The following is a 16,399-nucleotide window of genomic DNA, read 5'->3' as shown; positions in this document are numbered from 1 at the left end:
ATCCCATTTGAAGGATCCAGATAAACTTACAGTGTCACCATTAGCAAAACAGCACAGAATTTCTTCACATATTATTCTCTCATTTGCTTTATACAGAGCTACAGAACATCAGAAATGTAATGGTCTCTAGGGATTATACAACCATTGCCCTCATTTTACACTGTAGGATACCAGTGACTTGACCAAAGTCATAGAGGCACCGTATGGTAAAAGCAGTAACAGGTATGTCTGGTGTACGATTCTTTTGTGTTCCATAGTATGGGAGATACAGCGAAGAAATTGCAGTTTAGAATGTCTACTCTCTGGTCAAAAGTGAAGAATTTTAGAGCTTGAGTAGACTCCCCTTCCCCAACCCTCTGTCCCCTCACTCCAGCCAGGGCAATATTAATAAATACTCCTTTAAATGATCCTTTGTTGGCCCGAAAAAGGAGCAAATGTATTTGGCTTCCTGAAATGTCTGTTGCTGATTGATTCTCAATTAAAAGGCTAATGGGGTGGCTGTCACATGCTATATATAGTTAAGATGTTCATTGTGGTTTGAGAATTTTTTTTTTCTCATTACCCTTCTCAAAATGTATACCTGAAAAAGTTAGGAAAAGAAAAAAAAAAGTATTTTTCCTTTAAAAATATAACTAAAGTTTTATACTAAAATGTATACTAAAAACTTATGTGTTAATCGCTGAAAACAGTCCCTGGATGAAAAGCAACAAAGGCTGGCGAGGGGTACTGGCATCTTTTAGGTCCCTGATTCTTCCCAAATGATTTGGAAAAGTGAGATTTTGTACAGACACCAAAGACAACACAACTACTTCCCAAAACTTCTAAGTTTCCTTCACGGAAATTCAGAATATTGGAGATGTAATTCTCACATGCTACTGTGTCTGCTTATGAGAACTGCCAAGCAAGATAGGTCCTTATCACACAGGCACCCGCATCCTACACCCCCTATTCCCAACCAAACTCACTCAGGGAGTATCTCTTCCTTTTCATGGCTCTGAACAAGGAAAGCCACACTAACTAAACTGTCATCCATATTTTGATCAATGGCAGCATCACTTTCAATGGAAAAAGGCAGGAGTAATACCATACACATATGCCGACAGTGATGAGACTAGAAAGAACTTTGTTTATAACCATTTTTCCTTTGACTAAGAGGACACTAAACAATTGCCTCCAAACACTTGGCTGCTATTAACATATTCATCCTAATAACTTTGTACGCTAAAAGAAATTTGGAGGACTATAGGAAAGGATTAATGTAATAAAAGTAATCATTCTTTTTACAGACATATGGATTGAAAGATAAGGGTAAGCTGACAAACTGTAAGAATATTCACCTTAACATGATCGCTTTTATAAAACTTCACTGTGCTCCTTAGTTTCTTATTTTGGGGCTTAAGAGTAGTATGATACAAAGATGAAAAGTTATTCTTCCATAACTTAAAGTGATGTAACTACAAAATAGGGGTTATTTTTCTATATAGTCTATCAGACTTCATAATCAACATTATTTCATGCTTCATTCCTAGAACTGAGCATTTCATCTACTACATTACATGAGGGGTAAATGCACCTTCCCTGGTCACATCCATGAAGAGCATATTTTTAACCTAAGTGAAAATGTAGATTTTAAAAAAATGCACTTTAACTGATTTGTAACACATGTGCATACATCTGAATTCCTAATAAACTCAATCTTAAGGAGTGAAGCAAAAATAGCAGAACATAAATCTTAAGTTCACAAATACATTTCTTATATTAATGCACGTGAAATTAAAATTAGATTCTAAAGAAGGAAAAAGATGTGTCTGTGTGTGTCTGCAAATAAATATCCAAGTTACATTTAGTACAAGTCTGAAAAGCAGTGCCAGAGTTAATGTAACACACGACCTATATTTTGGCTTGCAGTTTTTGGGTTTCCTGGAAAGCAGTCTGCTTTAAAAGGACCTGGAACGTAAAAAATTACTGTGAGAAAGCCAGAATACAAAAGAGCTCACATGTGTATACTGTAGTTTTTAAAATACCAAATCATTGCCATCTTTATACTAGAATGTGACAGTCCTAGAATCAGTATTAAAATAAAAAAATGAAACGACAATGAAAAGCAATAATTAACAAAACATAATCTACAATGCCAAGGAATATGTCCTATAAATGATATTTTTAAGATCTAGTCTTCAAATGTTGTAATGACACAGAAAGACACATAATTCTTTCAAATATTTAAAACTTTAACGCATACTATTATGTATTTTATTAAATATGTGATACTGAGATGATTTTATCACATAGGTTGCAAGCAAAGAAAATCCAAGAATAAAAAATTCAATGTAACATTAAACTAGAATGGTGCCAAAGAGTTACTGTACCTAACCAACAGAAAATAATATAAATTACTATAAGATACTGCTATGTAGTGTTATTTAAATTAATGTAATGTTAATGCAAAGTAAAATACAGGCTCAAAAATGTGGTCCTTACCATAGGTGATACACTCTGTGAACTGCAGCCACTTCTACCTTGATATGGATGCATATAGTTCTGGTACAGCTGCGTGCCATACTGCAGAATAAATAAAACACATTCCCACCACTTTTACTACTCTTATATTTTATGAAAATCTACACTTTCATCAATTATACAATATAAACGTAAAAAGAATTAAAGCAAACAAGGAAAGCAAACAAAAATTTGAAAGATAAAATTTTAGTGCCCCACAATAATACATTTAAAAAGACAACTGAAGTCTTTTACTTAGACCTACAACTTAAGGTCCAGCTCACCAGTACAGAGTTCTGGAGCTGACATTTCTACTCAGTATTCTTAGCACCAAATTGTACCACAACTCTCTGGAGTAGTCCACTGCCTCATGATAAAAAAGCTCACTTGGAAAGGGTGATGTGCTTTCTGGTACAAAGATTCCAAAAACGTCACACACATCCTAAGCAACACTGTGTAAAATTTATTATAACTCTCAGATGAATGACTAATGATTTACTTTCCCGCTTTTGGTAAATCCATAAGTATGGCCCTATGTTGAAAATTATTGACAATATAGCATCTTCATATAAAAACTCTTATGCCATTGGTTAATTTTTTACCTCAAATTCAGGGAAACCAAAATAGTGGAAAATCAAGCTGATTTCAAATAAAAGGTTTCAAGATACAATATAAGTGATAGAAGATAAGAATTTCACAGTCTTCACTTTAAGGAGGCAGCATCATATGGACTGGGCTGGCAGGACAGAATTGGAAAGCAGATCTGGATTATAAATGGATTATTAGTATAAAAAACAATAAGAATGCCAACTGCCAAGACCAAACTTGTCCTGGAGGTTTCTATATCTGAATTTGGAAGCTAACCTCTTTAGGTTTCAGCCATTTGTTAAAAAAAAAAAAAAAAAAAAAAAGAAAAAAAAAAGAAAGAAAGAAAACAATGGAAGAAGCCAGCCCCTTTTCCCATATAGTCTGCAATTCTGTCCGTTTCATAGACCCATAATGAACTTAAATGTCAGGTTCTATACAAAAGAGATTAGACACCATGGAATCAAATCTTACCTGAAGGACAAATTCCATTGAAACATTCCAACAGAGCTGTTTTTCTACTAAAGACTATTTCCTTAAAAGCAATTCTAGCAAAATGGATATATTTGGTAATTAGAAGAAAAAAAAAATCAGAGGGGGTCTAGAGGAGTCACTGTTTTCAAGATTTTGCTTTTCACATGAATACAAACCCACACTCACTTAAAATTCCCTGTGTTGACTTCTTTATCCAATTATTTCCCAACTTCTAAAAATTATTTCTTAATTTAAGATTTGATTGACATTAATGGGACCTAATGAAATTTATTTCAAATCAACTCTAAGCCTACAATAGCTTTAAAAAGAAGGCAGAGGAGCTTAATTCCTAGTCAAATTCATTTTGGAGAATATATAATAACCTCAAACCAACACTTTTACAAGAAACATGCTGCTTGGCCACCTTTTATTTATCTGCATTGAAAAGCCTACTAATAAATCTGTTATCTTCAAAGATGTATTGTCCCTGGCACCTGCAGTGTGAGGTAGTTGCCTCTGTGCTGCTGGAGGTCTTTAGCAGGCATTTAACTCTGGACAAGGGGTGGGGCGGGGGTCACCCTAACATTTCCCCATCCTACGGAGGGCCAGATAAGGGACCAAAATATGTTAGAGAGGACCTAGCAGAGATCTAATTGAAGGGAAGGAAAAGAGACAGCACACAACTAGGACATTACACATGAGAAAATCTCCCATTTTCGAATTCTCAGATACTCCACAATTCTATATGTAATTAGAATTTCTCCAAAGAGAAAAAGAGATCCATATGGATCCATCTGATCCATATGAAGAGTTTACATATATATAAAAGGACATAAAAATGAAACAAGTGGCCAAATCACTGGCGGAAGGCTGTATCTAACAAGTGGCATGTGATGAAAAAAGAGGGCACTCTGAGTTTGTCAAGAAAATATCTCCCTGTTCGTCCCCACTAAGTACAATGATAAACTCTGGAAATAACAAAATAGACAACAAAAGAAAATAAAGTAGGTGTTTGAGACACTTCTACCATCAGGTGAGCCCAGTCACACCAGCCAGGTGATCCAACAGGAGAAGCCCTGCTGACAAGAAATTGCCAGCGAAGCCAACTCAGTCCACCATTAGAATGTCACAAACGTGTCTGCGTTGTGAGACCTGGAGCAAGTCCTAGCTTCCTGTGATCTCAATATTTTATAATGTAAAATAGATCATATCATACCTCTTTCCTGTTTGGGCTCTCATGGGCTCCAGATAAAGGGCATCACAGATGCCTCCTACCCTCTTCGGCCTTATCTAGAAAAAGCTTTGCCATTATTGAAATGAACAAGGAACACGGGTATGGTAGGTAGAATAATGGTCCCCCAAAGATGTCCACATCCTAATCTTCAGAGCCTATGTTAAGTCACATGGCAAAAGGGTAGTAAGGTTGTCGTCAATCAGCTGATTGTGAGGTGGGGTGATGATCCTGGATTAGCCATGTGGGCCCACAAGTGTACTCACAAGTGGGAGGAGAGACAAGACGCAGAACCAAGGAGATGGCAGTGTCAGAAATACTTGGTGTGACAGTGTTGGCTTTGAAGATGTTGAAAGGGCCCCCAGGCAAGAGATCTGGATGGATTTTAAAGGCTGCCAAAAAAACAAGGTAACTGGATTCTCCTCTAGAGCCTTCAGTAAGAAATGCAGCTCTGCTAACACCTTCATTTAATCCAGTAGGATTCATTTCAGGCTTCTGAACTAAAGAACAATAAATTTAAATGTTGGTTTAAGTCACAACCGTGGTGAAAATTTGTTACAGCAGTCATAGGAAACCAACACAATTAAGCATCTTTGAACTGGAAATCTGTGACTTGAAAGATGCCTTAAGAACAGTAAGATGAGAAAAAAATAGTGAGAAGGGGACATTCTTTCAAAAACTAAGCATCATGGAAATGAAAGGATTGAAGAAAGCTGTTAGTATATTTCACCCATTTTTAGATGATGTGCATTTCAAACTTTAATATCTACAAACTCAATCCTATTCTCTGTAATATCTTATATTCACTGTGGACCTAGTGATTTGTCATTGCCTGAAACGTTTGGTGGGATTAAGAAATCACCAGCATCAAACCTTCCAGAAGCAGTATCAGTGGCTAGAATCCCAGCTCCATACCACATCCTGTGGAAAATACAAGTATCTGTGACTCTGAGATGAAAATGATTCAGAAAAGCCAGGGTTAGAATATGAAGAAGTTTTAAAAATACTTCCATTAATGTATTCTACTTATGTATTTTATTTTATGTTTATGTGTGTATATACTTAATGCATATATGTGTATGTGTAAAATATATTTATGGCTGTATGTATATATGTGTGTGTGCAAACAAAAGTGATTAAATTATAAAATATAGGTTTAAATAAATCTGATTATTTGAATAAATAAAACAAAAACTGTAAGTGATATGAAAGCATAATGTTATCATTTTATTAGTATCTTTTTTTCTTTCTACCTCTAATAAAAATAAGAATGTAGCCTGGTAAAAACCAATGGCTTCTTAGATTAAGTGAAATGCTGATTAAAGGAAGTGGGCTTACCACCTGCTTCTGGGTTGGGTGTCAAACTTTAAGCCCAAGGTAGAAGGGATGAAGATGGGTTAACAAGGTTGAAGAATAATCCCCTTTACAGCCTAACCTGATCCAGTCTTGGAAAACAGAGAAAACCAAAAACCACAAGATATTTTCTCTACCATAACTTTTGATGGAGTAGAGCCTTCAAAAGAGAACCAGCCTTTTTATCTGTAAAACTGGAGGGCTAGACAAAGTTAGTAGTTTTTATTCAGACAGACACATGGGACTCTAAATCAGAATCCCTAAGGATGGGGCAGGAACCACATGCAAACAGGGAAAGGTTTTCAGGTGATTTTAACAGCAGAATATTTGAGAAACAAACAAACCTCTCATAAAGAAGTAAACATGGTGGCTATCTGCCAAAACAGCAAAAGAATGTAAATTTCACAGTTAAACAAAAAGCGTGATTTAAATCATTTTTTTAAACTTCTTCCAATATCACTTTATAACTGCTAGAATGACCATTATTAACAAGAACAAGAACAAAAAAAGTGAATAACAAGTATTGACAAGTATATGAAGAAATTGGAACTCTCATGCATTACTGGTAGAAGTGGAAAATGGTTCAGCCACTGTGGAAAACATTTTGGCAATATCTCAAAAAATTAAATACAGAATTACCGTATAACAAGCAATTTTATTACTACATGTATTCCCCCAAAACTGAAAACCTGTACTCGAACAAATACCTATACACATATTCATATCGCACTATTCATAATAGTCAAAGGTAGAAACAACCTAAATGTCCATCAATGAAAAAAATGGAAAAACTGTTTATCCAACATACAGATAGATATCGAGAGATATACAACGGAATAATAGTACACAGCCATTAAAGGAATAAAGAGCTAATACACACTTCAATGTTGGTGAACCACAAAACATTATGCTAAGCAAAAGTCAGAAGCAAAAGGTCACATACTATATGATTCTATTTATATGAAATATCTACAATAGGTAAATCCACACAGACAGAGGCAAAATGGTGATTGCTAGGGCCTGGAGTAACTGCTTAATGGGTGTGGAGTTTGCTTTTGAGGTGATTAAAATGCTTTGGAAATGAATGCACTAAATGTCACTGAATTATTTACATTAACAATAATTTGATTAATTGTATATTTTGTGAATTTTACCTCAGTTAAGAAATTACAAGAATACAAAATAAAACTTTCTTCTAAACCTGCTATGACAATAATTCTGATTATGACTATTCTGTCCTTCTTTACTCTGATCTCTCTTAAGTTGGATGCTAGGAAAATGAAAACAGAGAGCAGAAGAGGTAAAAAATGGCAAAGGCAGAAGAAAAAAAGCACATCTAGAAAATACGCAAACTGCAAATCTGTTGAAAAATTTACAGCATCCCCATCTTCAGGATAAATGAAATGGAGGATCCTAAAGACTTCACAATGCTCCAACTGTTCTGATTTTCATTTCTAACTACATCAAAAAGCTGGTTTTAGTCACACATTGTTAACAATCTAAATCTTTCTGTGGTAAGAAAAGGAATATACATATAATGCACATATAATATGCATAATCAACATATTGGCAAATTACATTAGTGCCTAGGCATAAATGATAAAAAGAGTATCTTAGAATATGTTAATGCTTTTATTTTAAATCAAAATTTTAATAATAACAATAAATTATGTATTTTGTTGGCTTCAGCAGCAGTGATACTAATTAATGTGGATAGGCACATTTGGATTGTTATCTTTTCAACAACAACAAACATTTTTGAATTTCTTCCCTAATTGTGTCTACCAAACCAGTATCTTTGAAGAGAAATCGTTGATAATTGTTATAAATATAAATTTTAAGTTTTGCTCAATTTACCGGCAAATAGTTTTCAAAAATAAATGTGTGTTATATACATTCTGGAAGAAATCAGTTCTGCTTTTATTTTCTATGTGCATCTACTTTTACAATATTGTTACTTATTACAAAATTGTTCAGCAGCAACAAATTATGCTTACGGAAGTTGTAACTTCTACTTAGTACAAAAGTAGTTGTTTAAAAAATATATTCAAGTAAAATTGTGTAATAATTTGAGTCATGCTTATTAAACTAGAAAGCAATTTATAGAACACAAATAGAACACAAAACAGTTACATTAAACATCTCAAGGGTGGGCACATCTTAAAATACACTTTATCTTGCTTGGATCACAGGCAATGTTTTAAGAATGCAGACTAAGTCATGTATAGGAGACATTTCATTCAGTTATACTGGCTATGTAATTCCTTCACAAAAATAAAAATCAGAACATTTCTAGAAATGGAATAACTACTCCACACACAAAAGAGAAATGTATTAGGTTATTCTACTCTACTCTACTCCGAAAATGTTTATCATTTAGAATGTTAAAAACATACACATTTGGTGGTTATTTTTCTTTTTTCGCATGTAGCCACTCAGTGAGACTTCATGTTCTGAAATACTGGTATTTTCTAACTTTTATGGTACTCACAGCATTTAATAGAAATTCATGCCTCTGGCGAGATTACCTTAAGCAATCTAATCGCGGTCACCCAGCACGTCCTACTCTGCTCTTCTTCTGCACAGAGCATTTTCAGGTCTCGGGGCCCTCCCGCTTTGTTAGGCTAGAAGGCCACAGCACATTGTTTATCGTTAATGCATATCTTGAAGGTAACACCTGTTGAAATAAAAGCCACTAAAATTCTCTTATATATAAGAGAAAGCTGTCTCTTTTTAAAAGAAATTAAAAGAAACTCAAGCTTACCTAAAAGGCTGAGGCTTGCTTTATTCATCTATCAAAATATTAAGCCTGTACCTTAAAGCAGAATCCATAGTTAGTCGGTGCTCCATGTTTTTTTTTGCCTGCCGGTGACACGTAAATATCACTATTGCCAAATTCGGTGAAAAACTGCAAATGCCGCGGTTCCTTAAAAAAAGTATTGAAATGGATACATATTTTTGCATTATCTTCTTTGTGTATTTTTATTATATAATTTATACCTTGGGCAAAAACTTATGCCTAACAGAATTTCAGTATGATGCCACAAAAATAAAATAAAAAAAGAAAAACAAATATAAGTTACTATATCTTTAACCAGGAGCTGCATACAATTTTATTTAATTTTGGAAGTGACAATTTTGTTTATAATGTAACTTCCAATAATAAAAATAAATTTCTGTTTTAAACTTCCATTTCTCTTTAACCAGCGTTTCAAGGAATCTGAGAGAGAAATATATGTTAGCAAAGATTGGCTTGGGAAATGTATTGCTTATCTAGGTTTCAAATAATGGTAGCTCAACACAAGGGAGAAGGTTGGTTTGAGCTTCCGTAGCAGTTAGAGAAGAAGAAAAGGAACAAGACAATGATTCCTGCTTCATTCACACACAATATCCCTCACATTTGTGTACAGCACAACACACCACAGGAAGCAGCAGCTGTAGGAATCTCTAACTTTATGAAAAGAAAGAAAGCCTGTACAGATATAGGAGTTCAGGGAAATTAGCTGGCGGCAGAATGTTTCTGATTTTCAAGGCAAAGTGGAATCATGAACAGCTATTTCTTCTCTGGGAGATCCATGAGATTTAAAACTGGTCATGGGAAATCAGTAGGTCGTATTATTTTGTGATAGGTTAATAACTTGGAGAAGTGCTTAATTCTGAGGTTGAATGCATAATCAAAACTGACCAAAATGCATTTGTTCTCTAAAACCTTGCTGCTAGTAGTGTGGTCTCAGACCAGCAGCATCAGTATCACCTGGGAGCTTGTTAGAAATGCAAACTTTCAGGGCTCATCCCAGACCTACTGAATCAATATCTACATTTTAACAAGATCCCAGGTGATTCATAAGCACTAAAATTTGAGAAGCACTGCTAAAAAAAAAAAATTAAAAACATCCCACAGAAGAATATTGAGCAAAACAGGCAACCCTATTCAAATCTGAAACCAAAAGCCTTTCATTGTCACTTACCGGTGTTATTCCACCACTGATAACTGGTAGAGCAAGAGTCTCTCTGTATATCACTGTTCTTAAGCATTTTAATCTAATGAATCACTGTAGTGTCTAACGAGAATAAGACAGAAAATTGTTTTAAAAAGAGCCAGCATAGGGCTCTTGGAACGAGGGAGGAGGAAGGAGAAATATACACATATTACCATGACTTTTAAAATCTTATTCCTTGATAGAAACGAATTTGCGGGTAAAAATGTCTGATTTCTATAAAGATAAAATAAAACCATCCCTGTCCACTGATGCTGTAGAACTCAGTATAGTTCAGTTATTCAAATGAGAGTAAAAGGTAGCTTGAGGAACACTGGAAGAAGCAGCATGATGAGTTTTTTCTCTTGATTGATTTTTGTTCCGCTACTGCACACATGCTAAGGCTTATGACACTCTAAGGCTATGAAGCTGTATTGGCATGGTTAGCAAAATGTAAGTATGTGTACATTTGTAAATCTCCCTGTGTGTATAGGCAAGGGGAGGTGGAGAGAAGGGTACTTAGAGATTTCTCTGTAAATATATTCATGACCATATATCTTTAAGGTTTGCAGAAGTGGTTAACTAACTTTAGAGCTAAAATCAATCAAGACCTCCTCATAGGAAAGGATAGGAAATGGTTTCTTTAATAGGTAGAATTGCCATATAAGACATTAGGAGGGACAGACCAAGACGCCTGTACAGGCTCTGCCTATCATCCCCCCAGCAGAAACACTGAACGTAATATCTACACCAAAAAAGCACCTTCCTAAGGTTTTAGAGGTTCCAGACGGGAGCCCACTACCACGAAGAGTGAGTCTCAGACCTGGTGCATTCACCACGAGATAACTTAAGTCCTTAGACCTTAAATGAACATCAGCAGTCCCTGGCAGTTCTCCCTGGGAGCCTTCATGTCACTGAAATCGGCAGACATAGGTAGAAAAGACAGTCTTAAACTGTCAGCACCTTCCCTCCCCTGTTCCTCAGCAGGAGAGAGAATCTGTGCAATTGGGAGGGGGCGAGCACAGTAACTATGAGACTTTGCATTGAACTCAGAGCTGCCCTCACAGCACAAAGCAAAACTGGACTGAACTCAGCTGACACCTACCCACAGAGGGAAGATTTAGACCAGCCCTAACCAGAGGAGAACTGCCAATCCCAGCAGTTGGAATTTGAGTCTAGTAAGCCTCCCAATTGCAGACTAAATGGCTCTGGGGCCCTAAATAGACATGAAAGTCAATCTAGGCTGCAAGGACTGCGACTCCTAGCCAAGTCCTAGTGATGAGCTAGGCTTGGAAGCAACACACTTGGACGGCACATCAGCTAGTGAGACAACAGCTGGGGTGGCTAAGGGAGTGCTTGCACCACACTTCCCACAATCCCAAGCAGCACAGCTCATGGCTCCAAAAAGAGATCCGTTCCTTCCGGATCTCTTGAGGAGAGGAGAGGGGAAAGGGTAAAGAAGATTCTGTCTTTCATCTTGGGGATACCAGCTTAACCACAGTAGGACAGGGCACCCGTCAGAGTTGTGAGGCCCCCTGTGGAGGGACATTAAATTTACCCTGCTCCCATGATTCCCTTGTAGAAGATACTTTTAGTTTGTAATTAGTGGTAGGCAGGTACCAGCTGCCTACTTGGTATATTCTTGAGTTATGTGTATATGTAGAACACCTGTGTATTAATGAGAGCCACCTGTCAAAGAGTAAATAAATACATGAATGAAAATCTGCTCGGGGCCTTCAGTCTTGGAGAGCTGTAAGCCCTACAGGCTCTCAGACTGTTGGCCCCCAGATAGATTCACTCTGTTGCACTATCTGGTTGTCTGCCTCTCAATACCTTCAGCCCACCTGAGTGGGAGTCTCCCAACTGAGCTGGTTCTCAGTAGCTCCCATTCAGAAAGTAGCTCCCAGATAACATCGTTAGACACCCTGAGCCAGAAGGGAACCCACTGCCTTGAAGGGAAAAACCTAGTCCTGGCAGAATTCATCACCTGCTGACTAAGAGACCTTGGGCCCTGAATAACCAGCAGTGGTACACAGGTAGTATGTCATGGGACTTGGATGAGACCCTAAGATATGCTGGCTTCAGGTGAAACCCAGCACATTTCCAGTTGTGTGACTATGGTGAAAGATTCCTTTGCTTGAGAAAAACACAGGAGACTTTGCCTTGTATGTTCAATTCTAGCTTGGCCACAGAAGGGTAGAGCACCACGATGGTTCTACGGGGTCCCCAGTTGTGGGTCTTGGCTCTTGCATGACATTTCTAGACCTGCTCTGAGTCAGAGGGGAGCCAACTACCATGAAGGGTGAGTCCCAGACCTGATGCATTCACCACAAGATGACTGAAAAGCCTTTGGGCCTTAGATGAACATCAGCAATCCCTGGCAGTTCTCTCTGGAGACTTGTAGTAATGGTGGCCATAGGTTGAGGCTCCTCTGCCAGTGGAAAATCGGGGCAAGAGTGGGAAGGACTGAGTCTCATGGTCTGAGTGCCAGCTAAGCCACAGTAGAATGGAACAATAGATAGATTTCCAAGTGTTTTTGTTTGTTTGTTTGTTTTGTTTTGTTTTGTTTTGTTTTAGATGGAGATTTGCCCTTGTTGCCCAGACGAGTGCAATGATCTCGGCTCACTGCAACCTCTGCCTCCCAGGTTCAAGTGATTCTCTTGCCTCAGCCTCCTAGTGACTGGAATTATAGGCTTGCACCACCACACCTGGCTAATCTTTGTATTTTTAGTGGAAAAAGGGGATTTGCCATGTTGGCCAGGCCGGTCTCGAACTACTGACCTCAGGTGATCCCCATGCTTCGGCCTCCCAAATTGCTAGCATTACAGTCATGGGCCACCACACCTGGTTAATTTCCATGGTTTTTGACTATAGTCTCTAGCTTTCAGATGGCATCCCTAGACCAACCCAGGGACTGGGGCATCTTGCTGCCCTGAAGAAAGGACACAAGCCTGGTAGGATTCATACATGTTGACTGTAGAGACCCAAGGCCTTGAGCAAACATAGATGGTAACTAGGTGGTGGTTACAACAGGCCTTAGGTGAGACCCAGTGCTGTTCTGGCTTTGGGTCTGAACTAATGCAGTCCCAGTGGGTGGTGGCCACAGGGGTGCTTGTGTTATCTCAACCCTAGCTCCAGGCACCTCAGCACAAAGAGAGACTCCATTTGTTTGGGAGAGAGTAAAGGAAGAGAACAAGTGTCTCAGCCATGTAATCCAGGGAATTCTTCTGGATCTTATCCAAAATTGCCAAAGTGGTACCTCCACAGATCTGTAAGAACCACAATTAGTACACTTGAGCTGCCTCCCAATACATATATGGCTTAGATCACAACACTCAAGACTTTCTGAATACCTGAAAAGACAGCCCAAGAAAGTACAAACAGTCCCAGACTGAGGAGACTATAATAAATATCTAATGCCCAGACACCAGCTACCAACCATAAGCATCAGGACCATTCAAGAAAACATGACCTCACCAAAAGACTAAGTAAGGCACCAGGAAACAATCCAGGAAAAACCAATCCAGAGACGTGTGATCTTGCAGACAGAGAATTCCAAATAGTTGTTTTGAGGAAACTCAAAGAAATTCAAGATAACACAATGAAGGAATTCACAATGCTATCAGATAAATTTAAAAATAAGACTGAAATATTAAAATGGATCAAGCAAAAATTCTGGAGTTGAAAAATGCAACTGACATATTGAAGAATGCATCGGAGTCACTTAACAGAATTGATCAAGCTGAAGAAATAGTGAGCTTAAAGACAGGCTATTTGAAAATACACAGTCAAGGCCAGGCACGGTGGTTCACGCCTGTAATTCCAGCACTTTGGGAGGCCGAGGTGTGTGGATCACAAGGTCAGGAGTTCAAGAACATGGTGAAATCCCATCTCTATTAAAAATAAAAAAAATTAGACTGTCGTGGTGGTGTGTGACTGTAATCCCAGCTACTTGGGAGGTTGAGGCAGGAGAGTTGCTTGAACCCAGGAGGTAGAGGTTGCAGTGAGCCAAGATTGCACCATTGCACTCCAGCCTGGGCAACAGGGTGAGATTCTGCCTCAAAAAAGAAAGAAAGAAAGAAAGAAAGAAAGAAAGAAAGAAAGAAAGAAAGAAAGAAAGAAAGAAAGAAAGAAAAGAAAGAAAAAGGAAACATATGCAGTCAAGGGGAGACAAAAAAAAAAGAATGAAAAACAATGAAGCATGCCTACAAGATCTAGAAAATAGCCTTATAAGGGAAAATCTAAGAGCTATTATCTTCAAAAAAGAGATACTATCCAGGTGGGCCCAAAATCCAATGACAAGTGTTATTATAAGAGACACACAGAGAGAAAGGGAGAAGACCATGTGAACACAAAGGCAGAGACTGGAATTAATCAAGCCATGGGACATCTAAAGTCATAACTAACCAAGGCAGAAAATCCTAACAAAAATTTAAATGATCAAATAACAAGAATGAAAAAGAAGTAGTCAAATAAATAATGGATACACATTTCTAGTATGAAATGAGTTTGCAGATTGATCCAAAGGGACAATAACAGAGAACATCCCAAACCTAGAGAGAGTTACCAATATCCAAGAACAAAAAGGTTATAAACATCAAGTAGATTTAAACCAAAGAGGACACCTCAAGACATTTAATCATCAAACTTCCAAAGGACAAGGATTTTAAAAAGGATCTAAAACAGCAAGAGGGAAAAAAACAGTAATATACAGTGGAGTTCCACTATACATGACAGACTTTGCAGCGGAAACTTTATAGACCAAAACAGAGTGGCATAACATATTTAAAGTGCTGAAGAAAAACACTTATACTGTAGAATGGTATATCCAGAGGAAATATGTTTCAAACATGAAGGAAAAATGAAGATATTCCAAGACAAGCAAAAACTAAGGGATTTCATGAACACCAGGCCTGTCCTATGAGAAATGCTAAAGGGAATACTTCAATCAGAAAGAAAAGGATGTTAATAAGCAATAAGAAATCATCTGAAGACACAACACTCACTAGTCCTAGTAAGTACACTTAAAATACAGAAGGTTATAACACTGTGATGTGGTATGTAAACTTATCATAAGCAGAAAGACTAAAAGATGAACCAGGCATGGATGCTCACAGCTATAATCCCGTCACTTTGTGAAGCTGAGGCAGGATTGTTGAGCCAAGGCAACCAAGAAGTCATTTAGATGCTTCATCCTCAACAAAACATATCCTGAGCTAAGATCACTATTTGTCTTCTAAGAGAATTACCTTCTAGCAATTATTCTATTCCTATTTTTATTTTTTTATTTCTTACTCTTCTATCTTTAAGAACATTTTAACTGCTTCCTCTTCTTTGATATCAAATCAGCCACCCAAATCTGGCCTTTTGCCATTTAGCCTGTGGCCATTCCTTTATTCTCCCCTCCACTGCTTGTTCTAGGTTAGACTCCATCACTTTCACCTGGATTAATGAAATGATCATCTAGTTAGCATCTGTGCCTATAACCAATTCTCTTTCTGTCTCTCTCTACTTCTCTCTCTCTTTCCCTCCCACTCCTCCCTCTCTGCTTCCTTTGCCTTTTCCCTTCGATCGCTTTTTCTGTTTTTCAGTCTCTCTCTCCTTGATCTTTTAAACTCTCTGTGACAAAACTAATCTCAAGATACTCTTTTGGTCATTTCACTCCCTTGTTCAAACTTTTCAATGGCTTTCTCTAGTGGGTTGAATAGTATTCCCCCAAAAGATATGCCCATGCCTTAATATCAGGAAATTGTAAATGTAACCTTAATTCAGAAAAATGGTCACTGAAGATATAATTAAGTTAAGGATCTTGAGATGAGATTATTCTAGATTATCCAGGTGAGCTCAAAATCCAATGACAAGTGTTATAAGAGACACACAGAGAAAAAAGGAGAAGACCATGTGAATACAAAGACAGAGACTGAATTAATCAAGCCATGGGACATCTGAAGTCTTAACTAGCCAAGACAGAAAATCCTAGCAAAAATTTAAAAGATCAAATAACAAGAATGAAAAAGAAGTAGTGGATGTACATTTCCAGTATGAAAAAAAGATGAGTTTGCAGATTGAATGTGCATGCTGAGAAGCAAGATTTAGCAGACTATATTTCAACACACCTAGAAATACGGCAGGAAAATTACTAGACACCAATGTTTATAAGAATGTTTGAAAAATTGCTAGAGAGCAATGACAGTTTAACCCATAAAGAAGCAATGGTGCTGTCATCGACAACTATAGATGCACGAAAATAGAATCACAATAACCTCCCATAAAAAGTCTC

The 16,399-nt window shown here is 37.4% G+C and overlaps 1 protein-coding gene across 2 annotated transcripts in view; it reads right to left on the bottom strand.

Moving 5' to 3' along the window:
* GRB14 (growth factor receptor bound protein 14) overlaps positions 1-16,399 on the bottom strand; it is a 134,761-nt gene that overhangs the window by 15,821 nt on the left and 102,541 nt on the right. For both annotated transcript variants that reach the window (XM_003921924.4, XM_010329556.3), the window contains 3 exons: positions 8,958-9,068; positions 8,671-8,766; positions 2,482-2,562 (listed from right to left, as the gene is read on the bottom strand). In XM_003921924.4, coding sequence (XP_003921973.1) covers positions 2,482-2,562; positions 8,671-8,766; positions 8,958-9,068 — 288 coding nt within the window. The remainder of the gene's footprint in view (positions 1-2,481; positions 2,563-8,670; positions 8,767-8,957; positions 9,069-16,399) is intronic.

This window comes from Saimiri boliviensis, chromosome 5 (assembly GCF_048565385.1).
Source record: "Saimiri boliviensis isolate mSaiBol1 chromosome 5, mSaiBol1.pri, whole genome shotgun sequence".
NCBI lineage: Eukaryota > Metazoa > Chordata > Mammalia > Primates > Cebidae > Saimiri > Saimiri boliviensis.
Note: the sequence above shows the minus strand (reverse complement) of the source record. Positions and strands in the feature narration are given on the sequence as shown.